The 18187-nt window shown below is 44.1% G+C and overlaps 1 protein-coding gene across 2 annotated transcripts in view; it reads left to right on the plus strand.

Moving 5' to 3' along the window:
• The window catches only part of OBSL1 (obscurin like cytoskeletal adaptor 1), a 162950-nt gene that overhangs the window by 92730 nt on the left and 52033 nt on the right, over positions 1-18187 (plus strand). For both annotated transcript variants that reach the window (XM_082260933.1, XM_082260934.1), the window contains exons 16-17: positions 8144-8419; positions 10538-10813. In XM_082260933.1, coding sequence (XP_082117059.1) covers positions 8144-8419; positions 10538-10813 — 552 coding nt within the window. The remainder of the gene's footprint in view (positions 1-8143; positions 8420-10537; positions 10814-18187) is intronic.

Raw genomic sequence — 18187 nt, forward strand, 5'->3', positions numbered from 1 at the left:
TAAATAACAAGCTTTTTTATACAACAAATAAGATAAGGAAAAACTGATATGTAAAGGAGCCTAGATCGCCACCTACTGGCTTAAAATGAGAATAAAATATACATGTATGCATTATTATAGGCTGGCTATACATTATGCAATTTTCTTATCATATTCCTGATATGTGCATACTGTACCATGTGCTTATATGAGAAAGTCTCCTGTTCTCTTTGCATTGCTTCCATTATATGAAATCCCTGGTGTTCCTGCCAGTCCCATTGCTTTCCTAAAAAAAAACAAAAAAAACGTACCACACTAAACAGGAGAACACCCCATGGTCAATTCTCTAGCTATGCTGTGATCTCTGTTTGCTCTCCTCCAATGATTAGTCTTGTCCTGACATGCTCCCGCTGCACAGCCATTCACTGGGAAGATCAGTGTGCTGCTGCTTCTCCTCCCCCCCCCCCCCCAGGTCTTATGCAGCTGAGAACAGAGGGAATGTGATCACCTATGAAAAAGGGAAAAAAGGGTATTTATAAAATTTTATTTTTAAACTTTTATATAATTTTTTTTTTTTTATCTATACAGAAATGTTTTGCATTTCATTTCTTTTTTAAACTTAATAGGTTGTTTTCCAAGGTGATTGTTTACAATGACTTTAAAAAACAAAATGCGTCAAATATAGTGTTGATGGGGGAATCCCTCCTGCGGCGCAGTTGTATTTTGACAGGGGGAGGTTTCCCCACCCTCAGAATGCAATGATCACTACCAGCGGGCTATAGCCAGTGATCGCATAAAAGAAAAAACCCAACAGGCTGGTTGTCATGAAGTCAATTGATAGATCGACTTCAGTCAACCACATTGATAGAGCCAAATTCAGTCGGTTCCTGCTTAACCGGCTGAATTTCAATCTGTCTATGGCTGGCTTAAAGTATCACTAAACCCACATCATAAAAAACTATAAATAAATGGTGTATTTAAAATAAAGGGTGTCGCGCTAATCCTCAATGCATGCAGATTAGTACATAAACTATATGATAAAAGTCCGCGTGAAAAAATCAGTCCACACCAGCCGATTAGAAGTGCAGGGAGAAGAAAGAATCTGCCACCAAATGTTGTAACTATATACTCTTACCACGTATATAGACCCACACAGGTCATACAGCGCAAACACGGCAGTGGCACAACACAGGTGTAGTAGGATACAGATGCAGTCTGACACTCCCCCACGGCTTATCACTGAGATGATCAGTGTGACTTCTGGATTACCTCGCTCAATAATAGACCCGTGTAGGGTCACAGAAGCAACAGCGGTATATAAATAAATAGCGTCTCTCTCTTCCTCCAAACCTCAAATCTCCCGTGGACCGGCCTCCAGATCGGGTAGAAGAAGGAAGAGGGATCTAATGCTCTCGATGGTGTATTACATGCTGTTCATACTCACTCAGTCACTATGGGATTTGTTTTCTGTATTATGCAAAAAAACTGATTGATCCTGCTGCTCTCTATCTTCCCCTCCTGTCCATGTCCCCAGTGCAGTTGGGGATTTTGCAGAGCAGTGGTGGCAACTCTGCACATGCTCAGTTTTCAGTTAGTTTCTATGCTGAACATTTCCTCCCTATAACATATAAGCAGCCCATGCAACTATAGAGTCACACATGTGGACGTATACACAGCGGTAAATAACAGCCCTCCCACCTCCTCCTCCCTGCCCACTACCCAACTAAACACAATGGAGGCAGGATATTACATCTTGATTGATGGAGGTTTCACCTCCTTTTTACTCTAAGACACAGGCTGGAGGGGTGTGACACAGCCTGTGACTGGCAGAAATCCGCCCACACCATGTTATTGCCAAAAAATAATAAATATTTGATTTCATATATATATATATATATATATATATATATATATATATATATATATATAAATATATAGTGATTTAAAACCATTTATTGGTAATAATGATTTATTTTCACTCTGTATTCCAAAGGCTGTTTTTTTTCAATTTAAACACGTGACCAGCAGCAGAGGACTAGAAGCTCCTCCTGATGTTTCCCTGCAGACATGCTGGGAGAGAGCTGGGTCATGTGACAGCTGTATGTCAATTAGGAAAAAGGTGCCTAAATGTTTTTTTTTATTAAAATAATTACTGTGCCATCATCCACATACAGAAAGAGAAGGGACAATGTAAATTAAACTGTGTGTGTTACAGGGATCCTCAAACTACGGCTCTCCAGCTGTTGTGGAACTACACATCCCATGAGGCATTGTAAAGCTCTGACATTCACAGACATGACTAGGCATGATGGGAATTGTAGTTCCTGAACAGCTGGAGTGCCATAGTTTGAAGACCCTTGGTTTAGTATCATTTTAGGATAAAATGTATATAAAGTTAAACCATAATAAAGAAAGGCATAACATATATAGAAAAGAACTATGCATTCTATTTAGTGTCCTTTTAATTTTTGGGTATACTGCACCCCAGGAGTTTTTGTCTTATTTTATAAGAAAAAGAGCACAGCGTATAACGAGTAACATATCACAACACATAAAGACCAATCACAATTCATCTTTCACTGAGCTCAGGAAAGGAAACAATGCCATTTTTGCACATTGTTGCTATTTCCTCTGAATCCATTTGTTTTTAATATCATTTCTAGAATAAAATAAATGATTAGAAAGCAATGTTCAGTAAATAGATTCCTAATTAAAGAAGAATGTAATGGAATGTTTTCCAGGGTTGAGCCCTTGAACTTGATGCATCAGTACATAATGAAAAATGTTGTTTCTTGTACCGTTATATTTAGATGATATTTATGTAAGTGGAGTTTTATGAGACATTATATAACACTTGTATTGTTTGTATTGTCATCCTTGGTCATTGTCGGTAACAAAGAATGGAGTCTGTACAGACTGCTCCCAATCTTTGCCTTGACTTCGAATGATAATGGAAAAGCGGTTTTCATTTATTGCGCACACAAGACAGAGCGATCTCTTTTATGATTTAATGGGCTGGAAACTCATCTGTTTGTACTGACTTCATTACTAAACTGTTCCAACTGACATAGAAGGCCATCAAAAGAACAAACTCCACTTTTATGACTGCTCTGGAAAATTCTTACAATTTAGAAGTCTCTTTATTGTAAAGCCATTCACGGTTAGATTTTCATTTGATTTTCAAATGGTTAACAGGGACAATTCAATGATGGTTTTGATCATTGAAAAGAAAAATCGAAGGCGAAGGATGGAAAATTTGTGATTTGACCAAACAAAATTCTAAAGGAATGTCATACAGTAACAGTAGTAGAATTTTGTTTGAAATGTTTCATTTTAGAAACGTTTGTGCAGCTTGTCTCGGCTGTGAGTAACTTTCTGAGACAAGCAATGGCAAGAGGAATGCTGAACCCCCCCCCCCCCTTTCCTCTGCATTCCTCTTGCCATTGCTTGTCCTGGGAAATTGCTCACTGTTGAGAGAAGCAGAACTTATGAGCAGCTCCTTTATAGCTGTTGTCGGATTGGCCGTGGCAGGTGGGCCTCATAACTAGGGTTAAAAAGCACTTGAAAAAGAAACATGAGACAACGTACTACATGTAGTTTGTTCTATAGGGGACAGAATTGAAAAAAAAAAATGTATATATATAATTATAGATCTTTTTTAATCCAGTCACCATGAAAAGGTAGATGCTGTTGTCCAAGAACAGGGTGGTAGGTGGGGGTACATAATCCCATCTTTGGTGTCAAAAAGTCTGAGGGTGCGAATTGTAGTCAAGATGCCAGGAGAGATGGCATTGAAAGGTCCCACCCCTGTTCATTGAGAATCTTCACAGACATCTATGAAGAGTCTGTCTTCTGACTCCTCTCAATATCTCCTGCACCCCTGTGGGCTAGGTGCAGCATTGTGCAGTAGGCAACGAAGTACAAACAGGCTCAGCGAGGAAGCTCATCCATCCGTAGCCACTTACAAGTGTGAGCGCAATGGAGCAGTTAAATGAAGAATGGTAGATGCCGACAGCATCTGCGACGAGAGTGGAATGCAGCCTGGCTGGCCCACACCTAGAAGGGGGTGCTTCCTGGAGAGGTAGACGTAGTCCCTGTGCTGTTTCTACTCCTCCAAAACCTTTCACTGTCCCTGAAAGATGGGGATCCTATCCCTATGCTGGTCCCTTGCCAAAAGTGTGCCAAACCCAGGAACCGTAGTCTTAAATAGACTCTGCTTAACTCAAGGTGGCTGCCAAAGTCACATGGGGCGCCCATGTTCAATTGAATAGTGGATCCACTGTGACCAAAGAAATCATAGAGGAACCAAGTTCCCCTCCACTTTCTCCTCCAACTGAATTGCCTCTGCAGTCAAGAGCCACCTGCAGTGGAGACTGCACCTGTCTACACCCCCTTCCTTCATTATCGCTCTTGATGATTTCAATCATAATGTCCATAGAGGGCTAGTGGAGGAAAAGAAAATGACCCCTGTGGGCTAGGTGCAGCGTTTTGTGCAGTAGGCAGAGAAGTACAAACAGGCTCAGCGAGGAAGCTCATCCATCCGTAGCCACTTACAAGTGTGAGCGCAATGGAGCAGTTAAATGAAGAATGGTAGATGCCGACAGCATCTGCCACAAGAGTGGAATGCAGCCTGGCTGGCCCACACCTAGAAGGGGGTGCTTCCTGGAGAGGTAGACGTAGTCCCTGTGCTGTTTCTACTCCTCCAAAACGTTTCACTGTCCCTGAAAGATGGGGATCCTATCCCTATGCTGGTCCCTTGCCAAAAGTGTGCCAAACCCAGGAACCGTAGTCTTAAATAGACTCTGCTTAACTCAAGATGGTTGCCAAAGTCACATGGGGTGCCCACGTTCAATTGAATAGCGGATCCACTGTGACCAAAGAAATCATAGAGGAACCAAGTTCCCCTCCACTTCCTCCCCCAACTGAATTGCCTCTGCAGTAAAGAGCCACCTGCAGTGGAGACTGCACCTGTCTACACCCCCTTCCTTCATTATCGCTCTTGATGATTTCAATCATAATGTCCATAGAGGGCTAGTGGAGGAAAAGAAAATTAAGGAAACGCTATATACATGTTGAGGTCTGATGTTTCCCATCTAACCCTGCCTACCCAGGGATTGACCTACATGTGCTATTGTTAATAATACTGCACTGCTTCCATTTAATTTTTTTGGAAATCCGGAATTACTTCCTTAGAGTTTACCTGGAAGATCAAACTCTCATTCTCTGTCATTTTCCAGCACACATAGGGATCTAGTTTATTGCTAATGAACCATCCTGAACACAAGCAATCTGTTTTACTGGGTTGAAGTACATATGGGAAACATTCACATTTTATACATGGGATGATGTCTCCCCTGCTGGGAATTATAAGAATTTTAGGATTCACAGAGGACTTGAATGACAAAGCTACAGGGCGAGTGTAATAATGAAAATCACAAAACTTGAAGGTGAAACTTAACATCCTCAGTTTGACTCAGGGTCTGGTCCCATAACTCTTCTGCCAAGCTTGGAATATCTCATTGCCAAGCACACACGGAGAGAGCTAAACTGGGTGATTTGCATTTTAAGGACAACCATATATACCTGAAAGTGTTTTTATTCGCCTCTCGTGCCACAGAAACTCCTCCAACTCCTCCAATATTTCAGGACATTCAAGGTGGTTCAATGCTTTCAAAAGGAAATAAAGTTTGACTTTTAATGTTATTAGCCCAACATCTGCCAAAATGTGTGTTTTAGCATTGGATGGATTGGGTTTTAATTGGTGGTAATGTCCCCAACAGGGACATTTCCCTTCATTTTAAAGGTGCACTGAACTAAGGCGTAGGTTTTTTTTCCCCTTGCACCAGTCCTAGTGAGAGGTATGTACCATCCCTGTGTGATTCCTGTGGAAGCTGGAAATAACTTTAGTAGGCATTGCTACTCCACAGATCTCCACTAGATTCTAGGTCCCTTACCAAACAGCTGCTCTACAGAAGGTCGGCTGCTTTGCATGGGCACCATTCAGAGAATACTTAGCATTTTCTTATTTATTGGAAAGTTTTCTCTGATTGGTTGAGGTGGAGATTGTGATGTCAGCTTCCCACCTATCCCATCAGAGAATGCTTTTTATTCATTGAGAAAATGCAAAGTGTTCCCTAATTGATGCCTGTGCAGAGTTAGCCACCTTCTGTATTGCAGCAGGACAGTCACTCGGTACTGAACCTGCAAGGTAGTGGAGATCAATGGAGTAGCAAGCGTTGCCTGCTACAGTCATTTCCAGAGCTTCCACAGGGTTTCCACAGGTATGGTGTATGTATGCATGTGTGTATACATATATATCAATATTGGTCCAATCCTCCTGTAAGGCTAGCCCTCACATTTATAGATTTTATTTGTTGAGCCAACAGGCTGATTGAAACAAATCTGACCGATTCCTCCATCTACATTATACAGAATGGACAAATCTCCCGCTGTGCTTATTGCCCCTACTATACATCAGCCACTGCATGGCCCTTTGCCATTGCTTGTCTCGGCAAATAGCTCACAGCCGATGGCTGCGAAAATACTCGATCAGCAGCCGCATCAGATTGGATGCAGCCACTGTTCGGCTGACCATTTTCCACCAGGCTCCTTAGATTTTTTAATAGAGGGATGTCTGTCAGGAAGAACAGGGCCACCCATTGGGTAAATGTTGGCCGGTGTATCAGGAATCAACTGATATTTGAACAGTGTATGGCCAGTTTAGGTGTCAATATTGCTAAAAATTAAAATATATATATATATATATATTTTATATATTATATCTTGAACAGCACATCTTGAAAGCCCAGTCTGCTTTGAAATCTAAGCCTGGGAGAGACCTTGTTGATCCAGTATACTGTAACTACCTTGTGTCCTGTTGCTGTGCTCAGTCTTGCTCAGTCTCAGTGTATGACCTGTGACATGAAACTGTCTTCCTCAACCTCACCTTAGTAGCAGAGTTTGGCTGTTCCTCACCCAGTTTTAAGTACTCCACCACCTCGCTCCACTACTCCACAACCTCTCTCCACTACTCCATCACCTCTCTCCGCTACATCACCACCTCTCACCGCTACTCCATCACCTCTCTCCGCTACACCACCACCTCTCTCCACTACTCCACCACCTCTCTCCACTACTCCATCACCTCTCTCCGCTACTCCACCACCTCTCTGCGCTACTCCACCACCTCTCTCCACTACTTTACCACCTGCCTCCGCTACTCCACCACCTCTCTCTGCTACTCCACCACATCTCTTCGCTACTCCACCACCTATCTTTGCTACTCCACCACCTCTCTCCATTACTCCACCACCTCTCTCCACTACTCCACCACCTTTCTTCGCTACTCCACCACCTATCTTCGCTACTCCACCACCTCTCTCCATTACTCGACCACCTCTCTCCACTACTCTACCACCTGTCTCCGCTACTCCACCACCTCTCTCCGCTACTCCACCACCTCTCTTCGCTACTCCACCACCTCTCTTCGCTACTCCACCACCTCGCTCCACTACTCCACCACCTCTCTCCACTACTCCACCACCTGTCTCTGCTACTCCACTACCTCTCTCCACTACTCTACCACCTGCCTCCGCTACTCCACCACCTCTCTCCGCTACTCCACCACCTCTCTTCTCTACTCCACCACCTATCTTCGCTACTCAACCACCTCTCTCCACTACTCCACCACCTCTCTCCACTACTCCACCACCTGTCTCCGCTACTCCACCACCTCTCTCCACTACTCCACCACCTCTCTCCACTACTCCACCACCTCTCTTTACTACTCCACCACCTCTCTTTACTACTCCACCACCTCTCTTCACTACTCCACCACCTCTCTCTACTACTCCATCACCTCTCTCTACTACTCCCCCACCTCTCTCCACTACTCCACCACCTCTCTTCACTACTCCACCTCCTCTCTCCACTACTCCACCACCTGTCTCTACTACTCCACCACCTCTCTCCGCTACTCCACTACCTCTCTTCACTACTCCACCACCTCTCTCTACTACTCCACCACCTCTCTCCACTACTCCACAACCTCTCTCTACTACTCCACCACCTATCTCCACTACTAAATGTTTTAGATATTTTTTCTGAACACACATTAACGATTAGATATGTAACAGTAAATATTGTTTTATGTGGCTACTTTCAGAGCCTCCCACGAGGATTGTCTTCCCGGAGGCCCGCACCCAAGAGCTGGAATATCTGATGGGAGAAAGGGTGGAGTTGACGATCGAAGTGTCACGTACCAATGGTGCTGTGCGTTGGTTTAAAGATGGACTAGAAGTAGATGAAGATGACAATCTGCAGCTGATCACAGAGGGGCCACGCCGGCGCTTGATTTTGAAACAGGCAACAGTGGACGATTCTGGGGAATATATCTGTGACACTGACAGTGACTCGGTCACTTTTGATGTCAAGGTATCAGGTAAGGAAAAAAGGAGTAAAAACGGTCATGACTGCATGGGCAAAGCACAGGTTCACTTCACAAATGAACCTTTTATCCTCGAATCTAACACTAAAATGTACCCTTAACAGTTAACATTAACAAACACTTACAAATTTGGTATGCAAATGCCTTAGCATTTACACAGCCATTGCAAAAATCACTGTAATGTGTCTAATATGTGTACTCCCTTTGATCGCCAGCTCTATCTAGTGGCCATAATGCAGTATTTTCCTGAAATACCACAATCAAGAAATTACCACAATATGGCCACTAAATGGAGCTGACTTTCACAGGAAATATACATATTAGAAACAAGGCTTATTCACAACAGTTATGTGAATGCTGAGGCATTCGCACAGTGGACCTATCAGTGACTTTAAAGGTCACAAATGAATACCTGACATCAGTGGTGTATTTTGGTTTTGTGCTGCCCTAGGCAAGACAAAAATTGGGCGCCCCACCCTTACCCCTCCTATGTAAATTTGCCCCACTCCTTTCTTTTTAACAGATGTGACTCCCTCCAAAATTGAGGGACTCCAAGTCCCAGCATGAACCCCTGAGATCTCACAAGAGGGGGAGTGAGAGGGGGTGGGAGAGAGAGAGGGGGATGATAGAGAGGGGGGTGAGAGAGAGAGAGAGGGGGGTGGGTGAGGGGGTGAGAGAGAGAGGGGGGGTGGGTGAGGGGGTGAGAGAGAGAGGGGGGGGTGAGAGAGAGAGAGGGGGATGAGAGAGAGAGAGGGTCGGATGAGAGAGAGGGGGGTGAAAGGGAGAGAGAGAGAGAGTGGTGAAAGAGAGAGCCGGATGAGAGAGAGAGGGGGGGTGAAAGAGAGAGAGAGAGAGAAGGGGGCGGTGAGAGAGAGAGAGAGAGGGGATGAGAAAGAGAGAGAAAGAGAGGGAGAGAGAGGGGGGATGAGAGAGGAGGGGTTGAGAGAGAAAGAGAGAGGGGGGTGAGAGAGAGAGGGGGGTGAGTGAGTTAGAGAGAGAGGAAGGGGGGTGAAAGAGAGCAACCAGTGGCCAAAAGAGTCTCAGGTGGAGGAGGGAGGGGCGGCTTTTTTGCTGCCCCCCTGCAAAGTGCCGCCCTAGGCCTGGGCCTTGTTGGCCTAGGCCAAAATACAGCACTGCCTGACATGCCACAAAATGCAGCAACAGTATAATTTTTCAAACATTCTACTTTTTCTTGTTAAATAGCCACCCTGCAGTGACTTACCATGCGTCAAAGTGGCATGACAAGTCGCACCCCAATAATGGAAATGGAACCATTCTAATCAGTGCCACTCAAAAAGGAAGAAGAAAAGGGTTCCTGCACTACTTTGGGGGCGAAAAAGAAGTTGTATGCAAGTCATTAAGAACTCACACAGGGTTGTCAGCTTCAAAGTCCCGTGACTGGTGTTTAAACGGCACTTAAAGTAGAACTAATCCTTCAATTTAAAGAAGTGCGAGCAGACAGCTCTTTATTGCTATATCTCTCCTGCAGTAGAACACACTTACCTGCCTGCTTGCGGTCTTCTATTAAATGTACACTAATATCTGTGCTGGAATGACTCACTCCTGTGCGCATGCGTGGGATCATGTAATCCTCCATCGGCCAATGAAGAGGCTGAAAACCCAGCACCCAGAAGTAGCTGGGGAGAAGATGAGGGTGGCCAGCGAGTGATATAACTTCTGCAACGCTGAAGATGTATAGCTACATTGACTTTCCAGTCAGTGAGATGATGTCATTAGTCAGTTGCAAGCAGCGGGAAGCATTTCCTCAGTCTCCTGTCCCCACTGCTCAAACTCTAACCTTGTAACTCTGTAGCAAGTCACAAAGTAAGAGGCTGCAGCAGGGGCTGATCTGTGTCAGATATTTGTGAACACGGCCACCTGTATTTACATACATGAGTTGTCATCTCAGTTCAGGTCGTAGACGGTGGCCCTGAATGATACACTATATTCCAAACGGACGAAACATGTCAGGATTGACCAGCACTATACTGCTATCAGACTAAGGACTGTATAAATTAGTTTCTACCCTTACCCTTGTTAACCCTTATTTAGAGAACCCTGCAGCCCAACGCATAAACCAATGCAGATTTCTTCTTCCTGTATCACATACAGAGCCTCCGGCAAAATTTGTACCCAGTGGATGCTCCCCGTCTGTGCTCCATGTGACAGAGGGTGACCCCTTAACTATAGTCTGTGAGCTGACACGCACTCCAGATGTCATTCGCTGGGTAAAGAATGGTCAGAGGGTGACACCGGACGGCAACCTGACCATGGACGATGAGGGTGAAAAGTGTACTCTGAGCCTGTTGTGCGCACAGGAGGACCATGCCGGACAGTATGAGTGCAATGTGGGGACCGACTCCTGCACTTTTCAGGTGCATGTGGATGGTGAGTTGCATCAGATCTGCTCTCTAAGAGGTGCCTTGTGTTGTGGTGTGACCTCATTGTCTTGACTTCCATTCCAACTATCATGCATGGGAAACAATCATGTCCTTTAATGTCGAATGTTTTAGTAGGGATGAGCGAACCTGAATCTGCAGACTGATTGGCAGTAATCAGATCATTGCCATTCATCTGTGGATGACTTGTGAACTGGTCATGGGGTCCTTTGTATCCATGGCCAAGTCTTTTCCTGTGTGCAGAATAAGGAGCTGGCCCCTTTCCCATCTCAGGTAGTCGTGTCGGGCCCCGGCCCCACCAAATGAACTGGCCAAAAGGTGACTTACTCTTTTTTTGTGCTGCACCATCATGACATGAAAGCCTTAAACCGGACTCTGTTAGGTCCAAAAAAGGCTTTAAAGTGGTTGTAAACCCTTACATATACCAGTTAAAGTGATACCCAGAGATGAAACAAATGCTCCAGCAAAAGTTGTACCTGTTTATCTATAACAGTCTTTCCCCTAAATCCATTCAAAGTGCAGAATTTACACCGGATTTATCTGCTCTAAAAAGCAGGGGCAGAGAGCTGAAGTTGCATCATTGAGGAGAGCTCTAAAAGCTGATAGGAGGGAAGGGAAGGGACACCTCCCCCCCCCCCCATTACATCTGCTGGAGGTCCCTCCCCCTCACCATAATTCTTCTCTTGGTGTCAGGAAAATTCTGCAGAAGTGACTTATACCGTTGGTTGCAGGAAAGAAAATCACATAATCTTTGGCCTGCTTAAGCAGTTTCTTACAGCCGACAGCCAGAAGCAAAACTGTTTTGGAATTCTTAAAGTGACTGGGGACACAGGTATGAAAGAGAGAGGAAGTTACACGCTCAGTGATCCTGTGAGGTTCTGTCTGGATTCTTGCCGCAGTCGATTACACAGAGCTCAGGTTAGGCTTCTTGCAACAGTTAAACAGCCTTGAATCAAACCGGCAACTCAATGTCATCCGTCATTTAGCCACTTAAGGACCGCCCGCCGCAGTTTTATTGCGGCAGACAGCCCCTCCTGCGCGAACCGTCGTCGGTCGCGCGCCTGCTGCTAGGGGGCAGCGGGAACTCCTTTACTCCGTTACTCCATTCAGCAGTGGGAACTCCGATACACGGGGCCGGCGGCTCCGATTGCCACCGGCCACCTGCGATCGCTCCCCGCTGAGAGAGAAGGACAATCAGCTATTGTAAACGCAGCTGACCGTTCTTCTTTCTGGAATGATAACAGAGCGCCTGTGATCCTTCTATATAGTATCACAGGTCTCTGTGATCATTTCAAATGCTCATTCCTCCATACAGTTAGAATCACTCCCCTAGCTACACATTTAACCCCTTGATCACCCACAGTGTTAACCCCTTCCCTGCCAGTGTCATTATTACAGTAACAGAGCATATTTTAGCATTGATTACTGTAGTAATGTCACTGGTCCCCCCAAAAGTGTAAAAAATGTCAGTTAGGGGTCCAATCTGTCCGCCACAATGTCGCAGTCCCGCTAAAAATTGCAGATCGCCGCCATTACTAGTAAAAAAATTAAAAACAATGAAAATGACATAAATCTTTCCCGTAGTTTGTAGACGCAATAACTTTTGCGCAAACCAATCAAAATACGTTTATTGTGATTTTTTTTTTTTTTACCAAAAATATGTAGCTGAAAACAAATTGGCCTAAAATGTTAAAAAATATTTGATTTTTACTTTTTTTTTTTGGGGAATGTTATATAGCAGGATGTGAAAAATATTGTTTTTTTCCAGAATTGTTGTTCTTTTTTTGTTTATAGCACAAAAAATAAAAATCGCACAGGTGATCAAATACCACCAAAAGAAAGCTCTGTTTGTGGGAAAAAAAGGACATCTATTTTTTTTTTGGGGGGACAGCGTCGCACGACCGCGTAATTTTCTGTTAAATAACGCAGTGCTTAATTGCAAAAAATGGTCTGCTCATTAAGCGGGCAAATCCTTCTGGTCCAGAACTGGTTAGTATTTATTGGCTTCATGCCATAGTAAGAATACGGCAAGGAAAAAGCTAACAAGTTTCGTCTTTAGAGCCTTACTCAGTTGTCAAAACGCATTAGCTTGTTCCTTGCTGGATTCTTACCATGTAGTCAATAAAGATTAATTCACGGATGACAATGAGTTTCCGGCTTGATTCAAGACTGTTTAACTGTTGCAAAAGTAACCTTGCAATGGAGTGTGGAGCACCAGTATTCCTATCTCTGTTTGGTTAAATGCTGCTGTTTTGTTTTCCTAACAGTGGTTGTAACCCTTCACCTATACCCAGTGAAGTGACTGGCCTCAGGTGATACACAGAGATGAAACAAGTCCTCCTACATAAGTTGTACCTGTCTATCTGCAGTCTTACATTCTCTACATTTGTTCAAAGTCTAGAATGCATAAAGCTTGTCTGAGCTTTTAGAAAAAAAAAGGAGACGGAGATCTGCAGTTACACTCTGCAGAGCTCAGTGAGGAGAGCTCTGAGAACTGATTGGAGGGAAGGGACACACCCCCCTCCACACAGCACACAGAGCAGAGGCTGTCGATCTGCTGTAGGTCCCTCCCCTGCCAACATTTTTCTCTTGGTGTCAGGAAAACTTGTCAGAAGGGATTCATGCTGATAGCAGAGGAAGGAAGCAGCAGACAGAAATTACACCTAGTGCTCTGGACTGAGACAAGTACACACTATAGAGAGATATGCTTTGTTTATATTTCATGTCTGAGGTTTACAACCACTTTAAATGTGTCCTTTTAAATTTGAAATCTGCCCCCATAGCCATGTCATTCATGCACAGGAAGTTGTATTCCACTATGGCAATGATGGCGAACCTTGGCACCCCAGATGTTTTGGAACTACATTTCCCATGATGCTCATGCACTCTGCAGTGTAGTGGAGCATCATGGGAAATGTAGTTCCAAAACACCTGGGGTGCCAAGGTTTGCCATCACTGCTATGGCAAAAGGACCAGTAGTTGCCTTTCCTTCCTTGGATTTCAGGTCTATCAATTATGGAGGCTCAGAATGTAGGCCTTACCTAGGGCGGTCTGCATGCAAATCTATCCTGCATTGGAACACCCACTTCTCCAGATTGATTTCCACCCATCAAGGCATTTTGATATTTGCATGACCCTTCCCAAGAGCCAGCTTAGTGCTCGCATCAGGGCCAAGAGGGCTTTAGAGAAGTACTGAGGCAGGGTGCTGTGATTTTCTTTCAGGAAGCTAAATAGAGCACTCTGTTGGTCCCTCCCACCAACATTGCATAGAGAAATACAGAGACCCAGTCATGACATTACTGTTACTAAAATAAGTTATATAATGAACATTTTTTGGGATAATTTAATTGGCATATTGAGGAGGGGGTAGGGAGGAACCAGGGAAGGCAAAATATAAGCTGATTAAACTTCATTTTTAAGTACAGCAGAGAGGATGCTAGGCCTTTATGTAGCGGTGTCTCGGGAGTCCCAGCAAAGTCTGCAGGAGACAGATATACAGCTCCAGCCCCCGAGGGGAGAATTACTGTCCTGGCACAGCAACTCCGCTTCGGAGATCCAGAGGCTTAAATCTCTCTTTAATTTATGAACTAATCTCCTTCCAGCCTAGCATTGCTCAATGAGCGGCCGGGTTCTCCAGCTCCATAAAACTTCCATTTCTCTTAACTAGATTCAGAGGAGGCCGGTTTAAATGTGTCTTAAAAAGTAATTAGAAGGCCACTCGGCATAAATTACAAATTGGATTACATAAAGGATTTTTAATAACACTCGTGAATAGATATTTCAAAGTTCCGGGAACTTATCAGAACAAAATATATTTAACCACTTGCCGACCGCCGCAAGTACATTTACTGCGGCAGTCAGCCCCTCCTGGGCAAAGTGACGTAGTACTACGTCGTTCGCCCAGGAGCCTGTAGGGGGCGAGCGCGCGCCGCCGGAGGCGCGCTCCCACCCTCGCTCGTTCACTGAGGTCCCCGCGCGAGTGACCGGCGGCTCCGATGTCCGCCGGTCACTCGCGATCTCCCGCTGGAGAGGGAGAAAGACAGGCGGCTGATGTAAACAAAGCCGCCTGTCATTCTCCCTGATGTAAGAGCAGAGATCATACGATCCTGCTATGTAGGATCTTATGTCTCTGTGGTTACATCAAAATCCACGCCCCTTTACAGTTAGAAGCACACCCCTAGGGACACATTTAACCCCTTGATCTCTAATAAAGTTAACCCCTTCCCTGCTAGTGTCATTTTTACAGTAACAGTGCATATGTATAGCACTGATTACTGTAGTAATGTCATTGGTACTCCCAAAAGTGTCAAAAATGTTAGTCAGGGGTCGGATCTGTCCGCCGCAATGTCGCAGTCCCGCAAAAAAAATCGCAGATCGTCGCCAATACTCGTTAAAAAAAAAAAAACAATAAAAATTACATAAAACTTTCCCTTAGTTAGTAAACGCAATAACTTTTGCGCAAACCAATCAAAATACGCCCATTGCGATTTTTTTTTTTACCAAAAATATGTAGCAGAAAACAAATTGGCCTAAAATGTTAAAAAAAATTTGATTTTTATATTTTTTTGGGGAATTTCATATAAAAAAATGTGAAAAATAATTGTTATTTTTTCAAAATTGACGCATTTTTTTGTTTATAGCGCAAAAAGTAAAAATCGCACAGGTGATCAAATACCACCAAAAGAAAGCTCTGTTTGTGGGAAAAAAAGGACGTCAATTTCATTACGGTACAGCGTCGCACGACCACGCAATTGTCTGTTAAAATCACGCAGTGCCGAATCGCAAAATAGGCCCTGGTCTTTGAGCAGCTAAATCCTCCGGGGCTTAAGTGGTTAAAATGGAGATGGGGGAGTTGGGAGCAGCATTTTCCCGGCGCGGTTTTAGTCTCATTCACAAAATTCCTCTGGAAATAAAACGTTTGGTGGGGGAGATTTGAAGGAACTGTCACTTTGCCCCTTCAGGGCGCTCTCCTTACAGCCCTGGTGCCCAACCTGAAGACTGAGGGCCGCATGTGGCCCTTTGGTATATGATATGCGGCCCTCCTCCCTGAGCTGTTGGTAGTGAGAACATTGATTAGGTTGGTAGCAGGGTAACAGCATTGATCTCATGTAGAGTGCCTTGAAAAAGTATTCATATCCCTTGAAACTTTCCACATTCTGTCATGTTACAACCAAAAAAGTAAATGTATTTTATTGGGATTTTATATGATAGACCAACACAAAGTGGCACATAATTGTGAAGTGGAAGGAAAATATTAAATGTTTTCAAAATGTTTTATAAGTAAATATCTGAAAAGTGTGGCACATATTTGTATTTAGCCCCCTTCACTCTGATACCCCTAACTATAATCTTGTGGAAGCAATTGCCTTCAGAAGTCACCTAATTAGTAAATAATCCATATGTGTGTAATTTAATCTCAGTATAAATATAGCTGTTCTGTGAAGCCCTCAAAGGTTTGTTAGAGATCCTTAGTGAGCAAGCAGCATCATGAAGGCCAAGGAACACACCAGACAGGTCAGGGATAAAGTTGTGGAGAAGTTTAAAGAAGTGTTAGGTTATAAAAAATATCCCAAGCTTTGAGCATCTTACAGAGCAAGCCATGTCTTACCTACCAAGACATGGCCGCCCACCTAAACTGACAGGAGGGGCAAGGAGAGCATTAATCAGAGAAGCAGCCAAGAGGCCCATGGAAACTCTGGAGGAGCTGCAGAGATCTACAGCTCAGGTGGGAGAATCTGTCCACAGGACAACTATTAGTCGGCACTCCACAAATCTGCCCTTTATGGAAGAGTGGCAAGAAGAAAGCCATTGTTGAAAGAAAGCCATAAGAAGTCACATTTTCAGTTTGCAAGGACCCATGTGGGGGACACAGTAAACATGTGGAAGAAGGTGCTCTGGTCAGATAAGACCAAAATTGAACTTTTTGGCCTATAAGCAAAATGCTATGTGTGACAGAAAACTAACACTGCACATCACCCTGAACACACCATCCCCACCGTGAAACATGGTGGTGGCAACATCGTGTTGTGGGGATGCTTTTCTTTAGAAGGGACAGGGAAGCTGGTCAGAGTTGATGGGAAGATGGATGAAGCCAAATACAGGTCAATCTTAGAAGAAAACCTGTTAGAGTCTGCAAAAGACTTGAGACTGGGGCGGAGGTTCACCTTCCAACAGGACAACGACCCTAAACATACAGCCAGAGATAAAATGGAATGGTTTAGATCAAAACATATTCATGTGTTAGAATGACCCAGTCAAATTTTAGACCTAAATCCAATTGAGAATCTGTGGCAAGACTTTAAAATTGCTGGTCACAGACGCTCTCCGTCCAATCTGAGCTATTTTGCAAAGAAAAATGGGCAAAAATTTCACTCTGTAGATGTGCAAAGCTGGTAGAGACATCCCCAAAAAGACTTGCAGCTGTAATTGCAGTGAAAGGGTTCTACAAAGTATTGGTTCAGGGGGGTGAATACAAATGCAGCCACACTTTTCACAGATTTATTTGTATAATGACATCAACACAGTCTTGTTATTAGGTAATCCCTTCCCGGAGAGCTATTGTGCTCTGGTGGGGAGCCGTCCCTGCTGGCAGAACACAATAAATGCTGGCGGCTATAGCCGCTGGCAATAATCACATTTAAAAAAATCGGAAAGACTGGTTGTACTCAAGTCGATCGATGGATAAACATTAGTATAACCAGCCTGCCCATAGATGGATTGAATCTCGGCTGCTCTATCTATGGCTGGCTGTACACATTACTTACCTAACATTAAAATATATATCTGATAAGCTAACATTATTGCTGTACTGTATACACACAGTTTTACATATTTACAGCTTTTGCAAACACGGAAGATCCTAATTCTTTGACAAATTTAATCCACCAAAATCTCCCACACATATGGTGAAGCATGCTGAATAAAGAGTGATCTTTTATTGTGTAGGACAGCCAGGATTCATATCCTCTCCTTGTGTTATAAGTGATGCATGTGATGTGATTTGGTCTCTAACGGTGGCCATGCACTCTTCAATAAATGATTTCCAATCCATCACTTCTAATAGGAATAATCAATCTCTAGTCAACAACCCATTTGATCGATATTCAACACATGGGAAAGTGAATTTTGAATAATAGTTAGGCTCCTTTCACACGGGCAGTGCGCCGGACAGAGTCCGTTCTGCTTAGCGAGGGATCGATCTGCCGATCCCCGCTGAGCAGGCGGATGACAGCTCCGTCTCCACTCTCTGTGCAGAGACAGAGCTGTCAGATCCCCGTTGTCCTCTATGGGGAGATCGGATGAGAATGGACCGCCTGTCAGTTCTAATCCGATCCTATCCAATCCGATCCTCCAGACAGATAGA

This window comes from Pelophylax lessonae (assembly GCF_965119305.1).
Source record: "Pelophylax lessonae genome assembly, chromosome: 6".
NCBI classification, from domain to species: domain Eukaryota; kingdom Metazoa; phylum Chordata; class Amphibia; order Anura; family Ranidae; genus Pelophylax; species Pelophylax lessonae.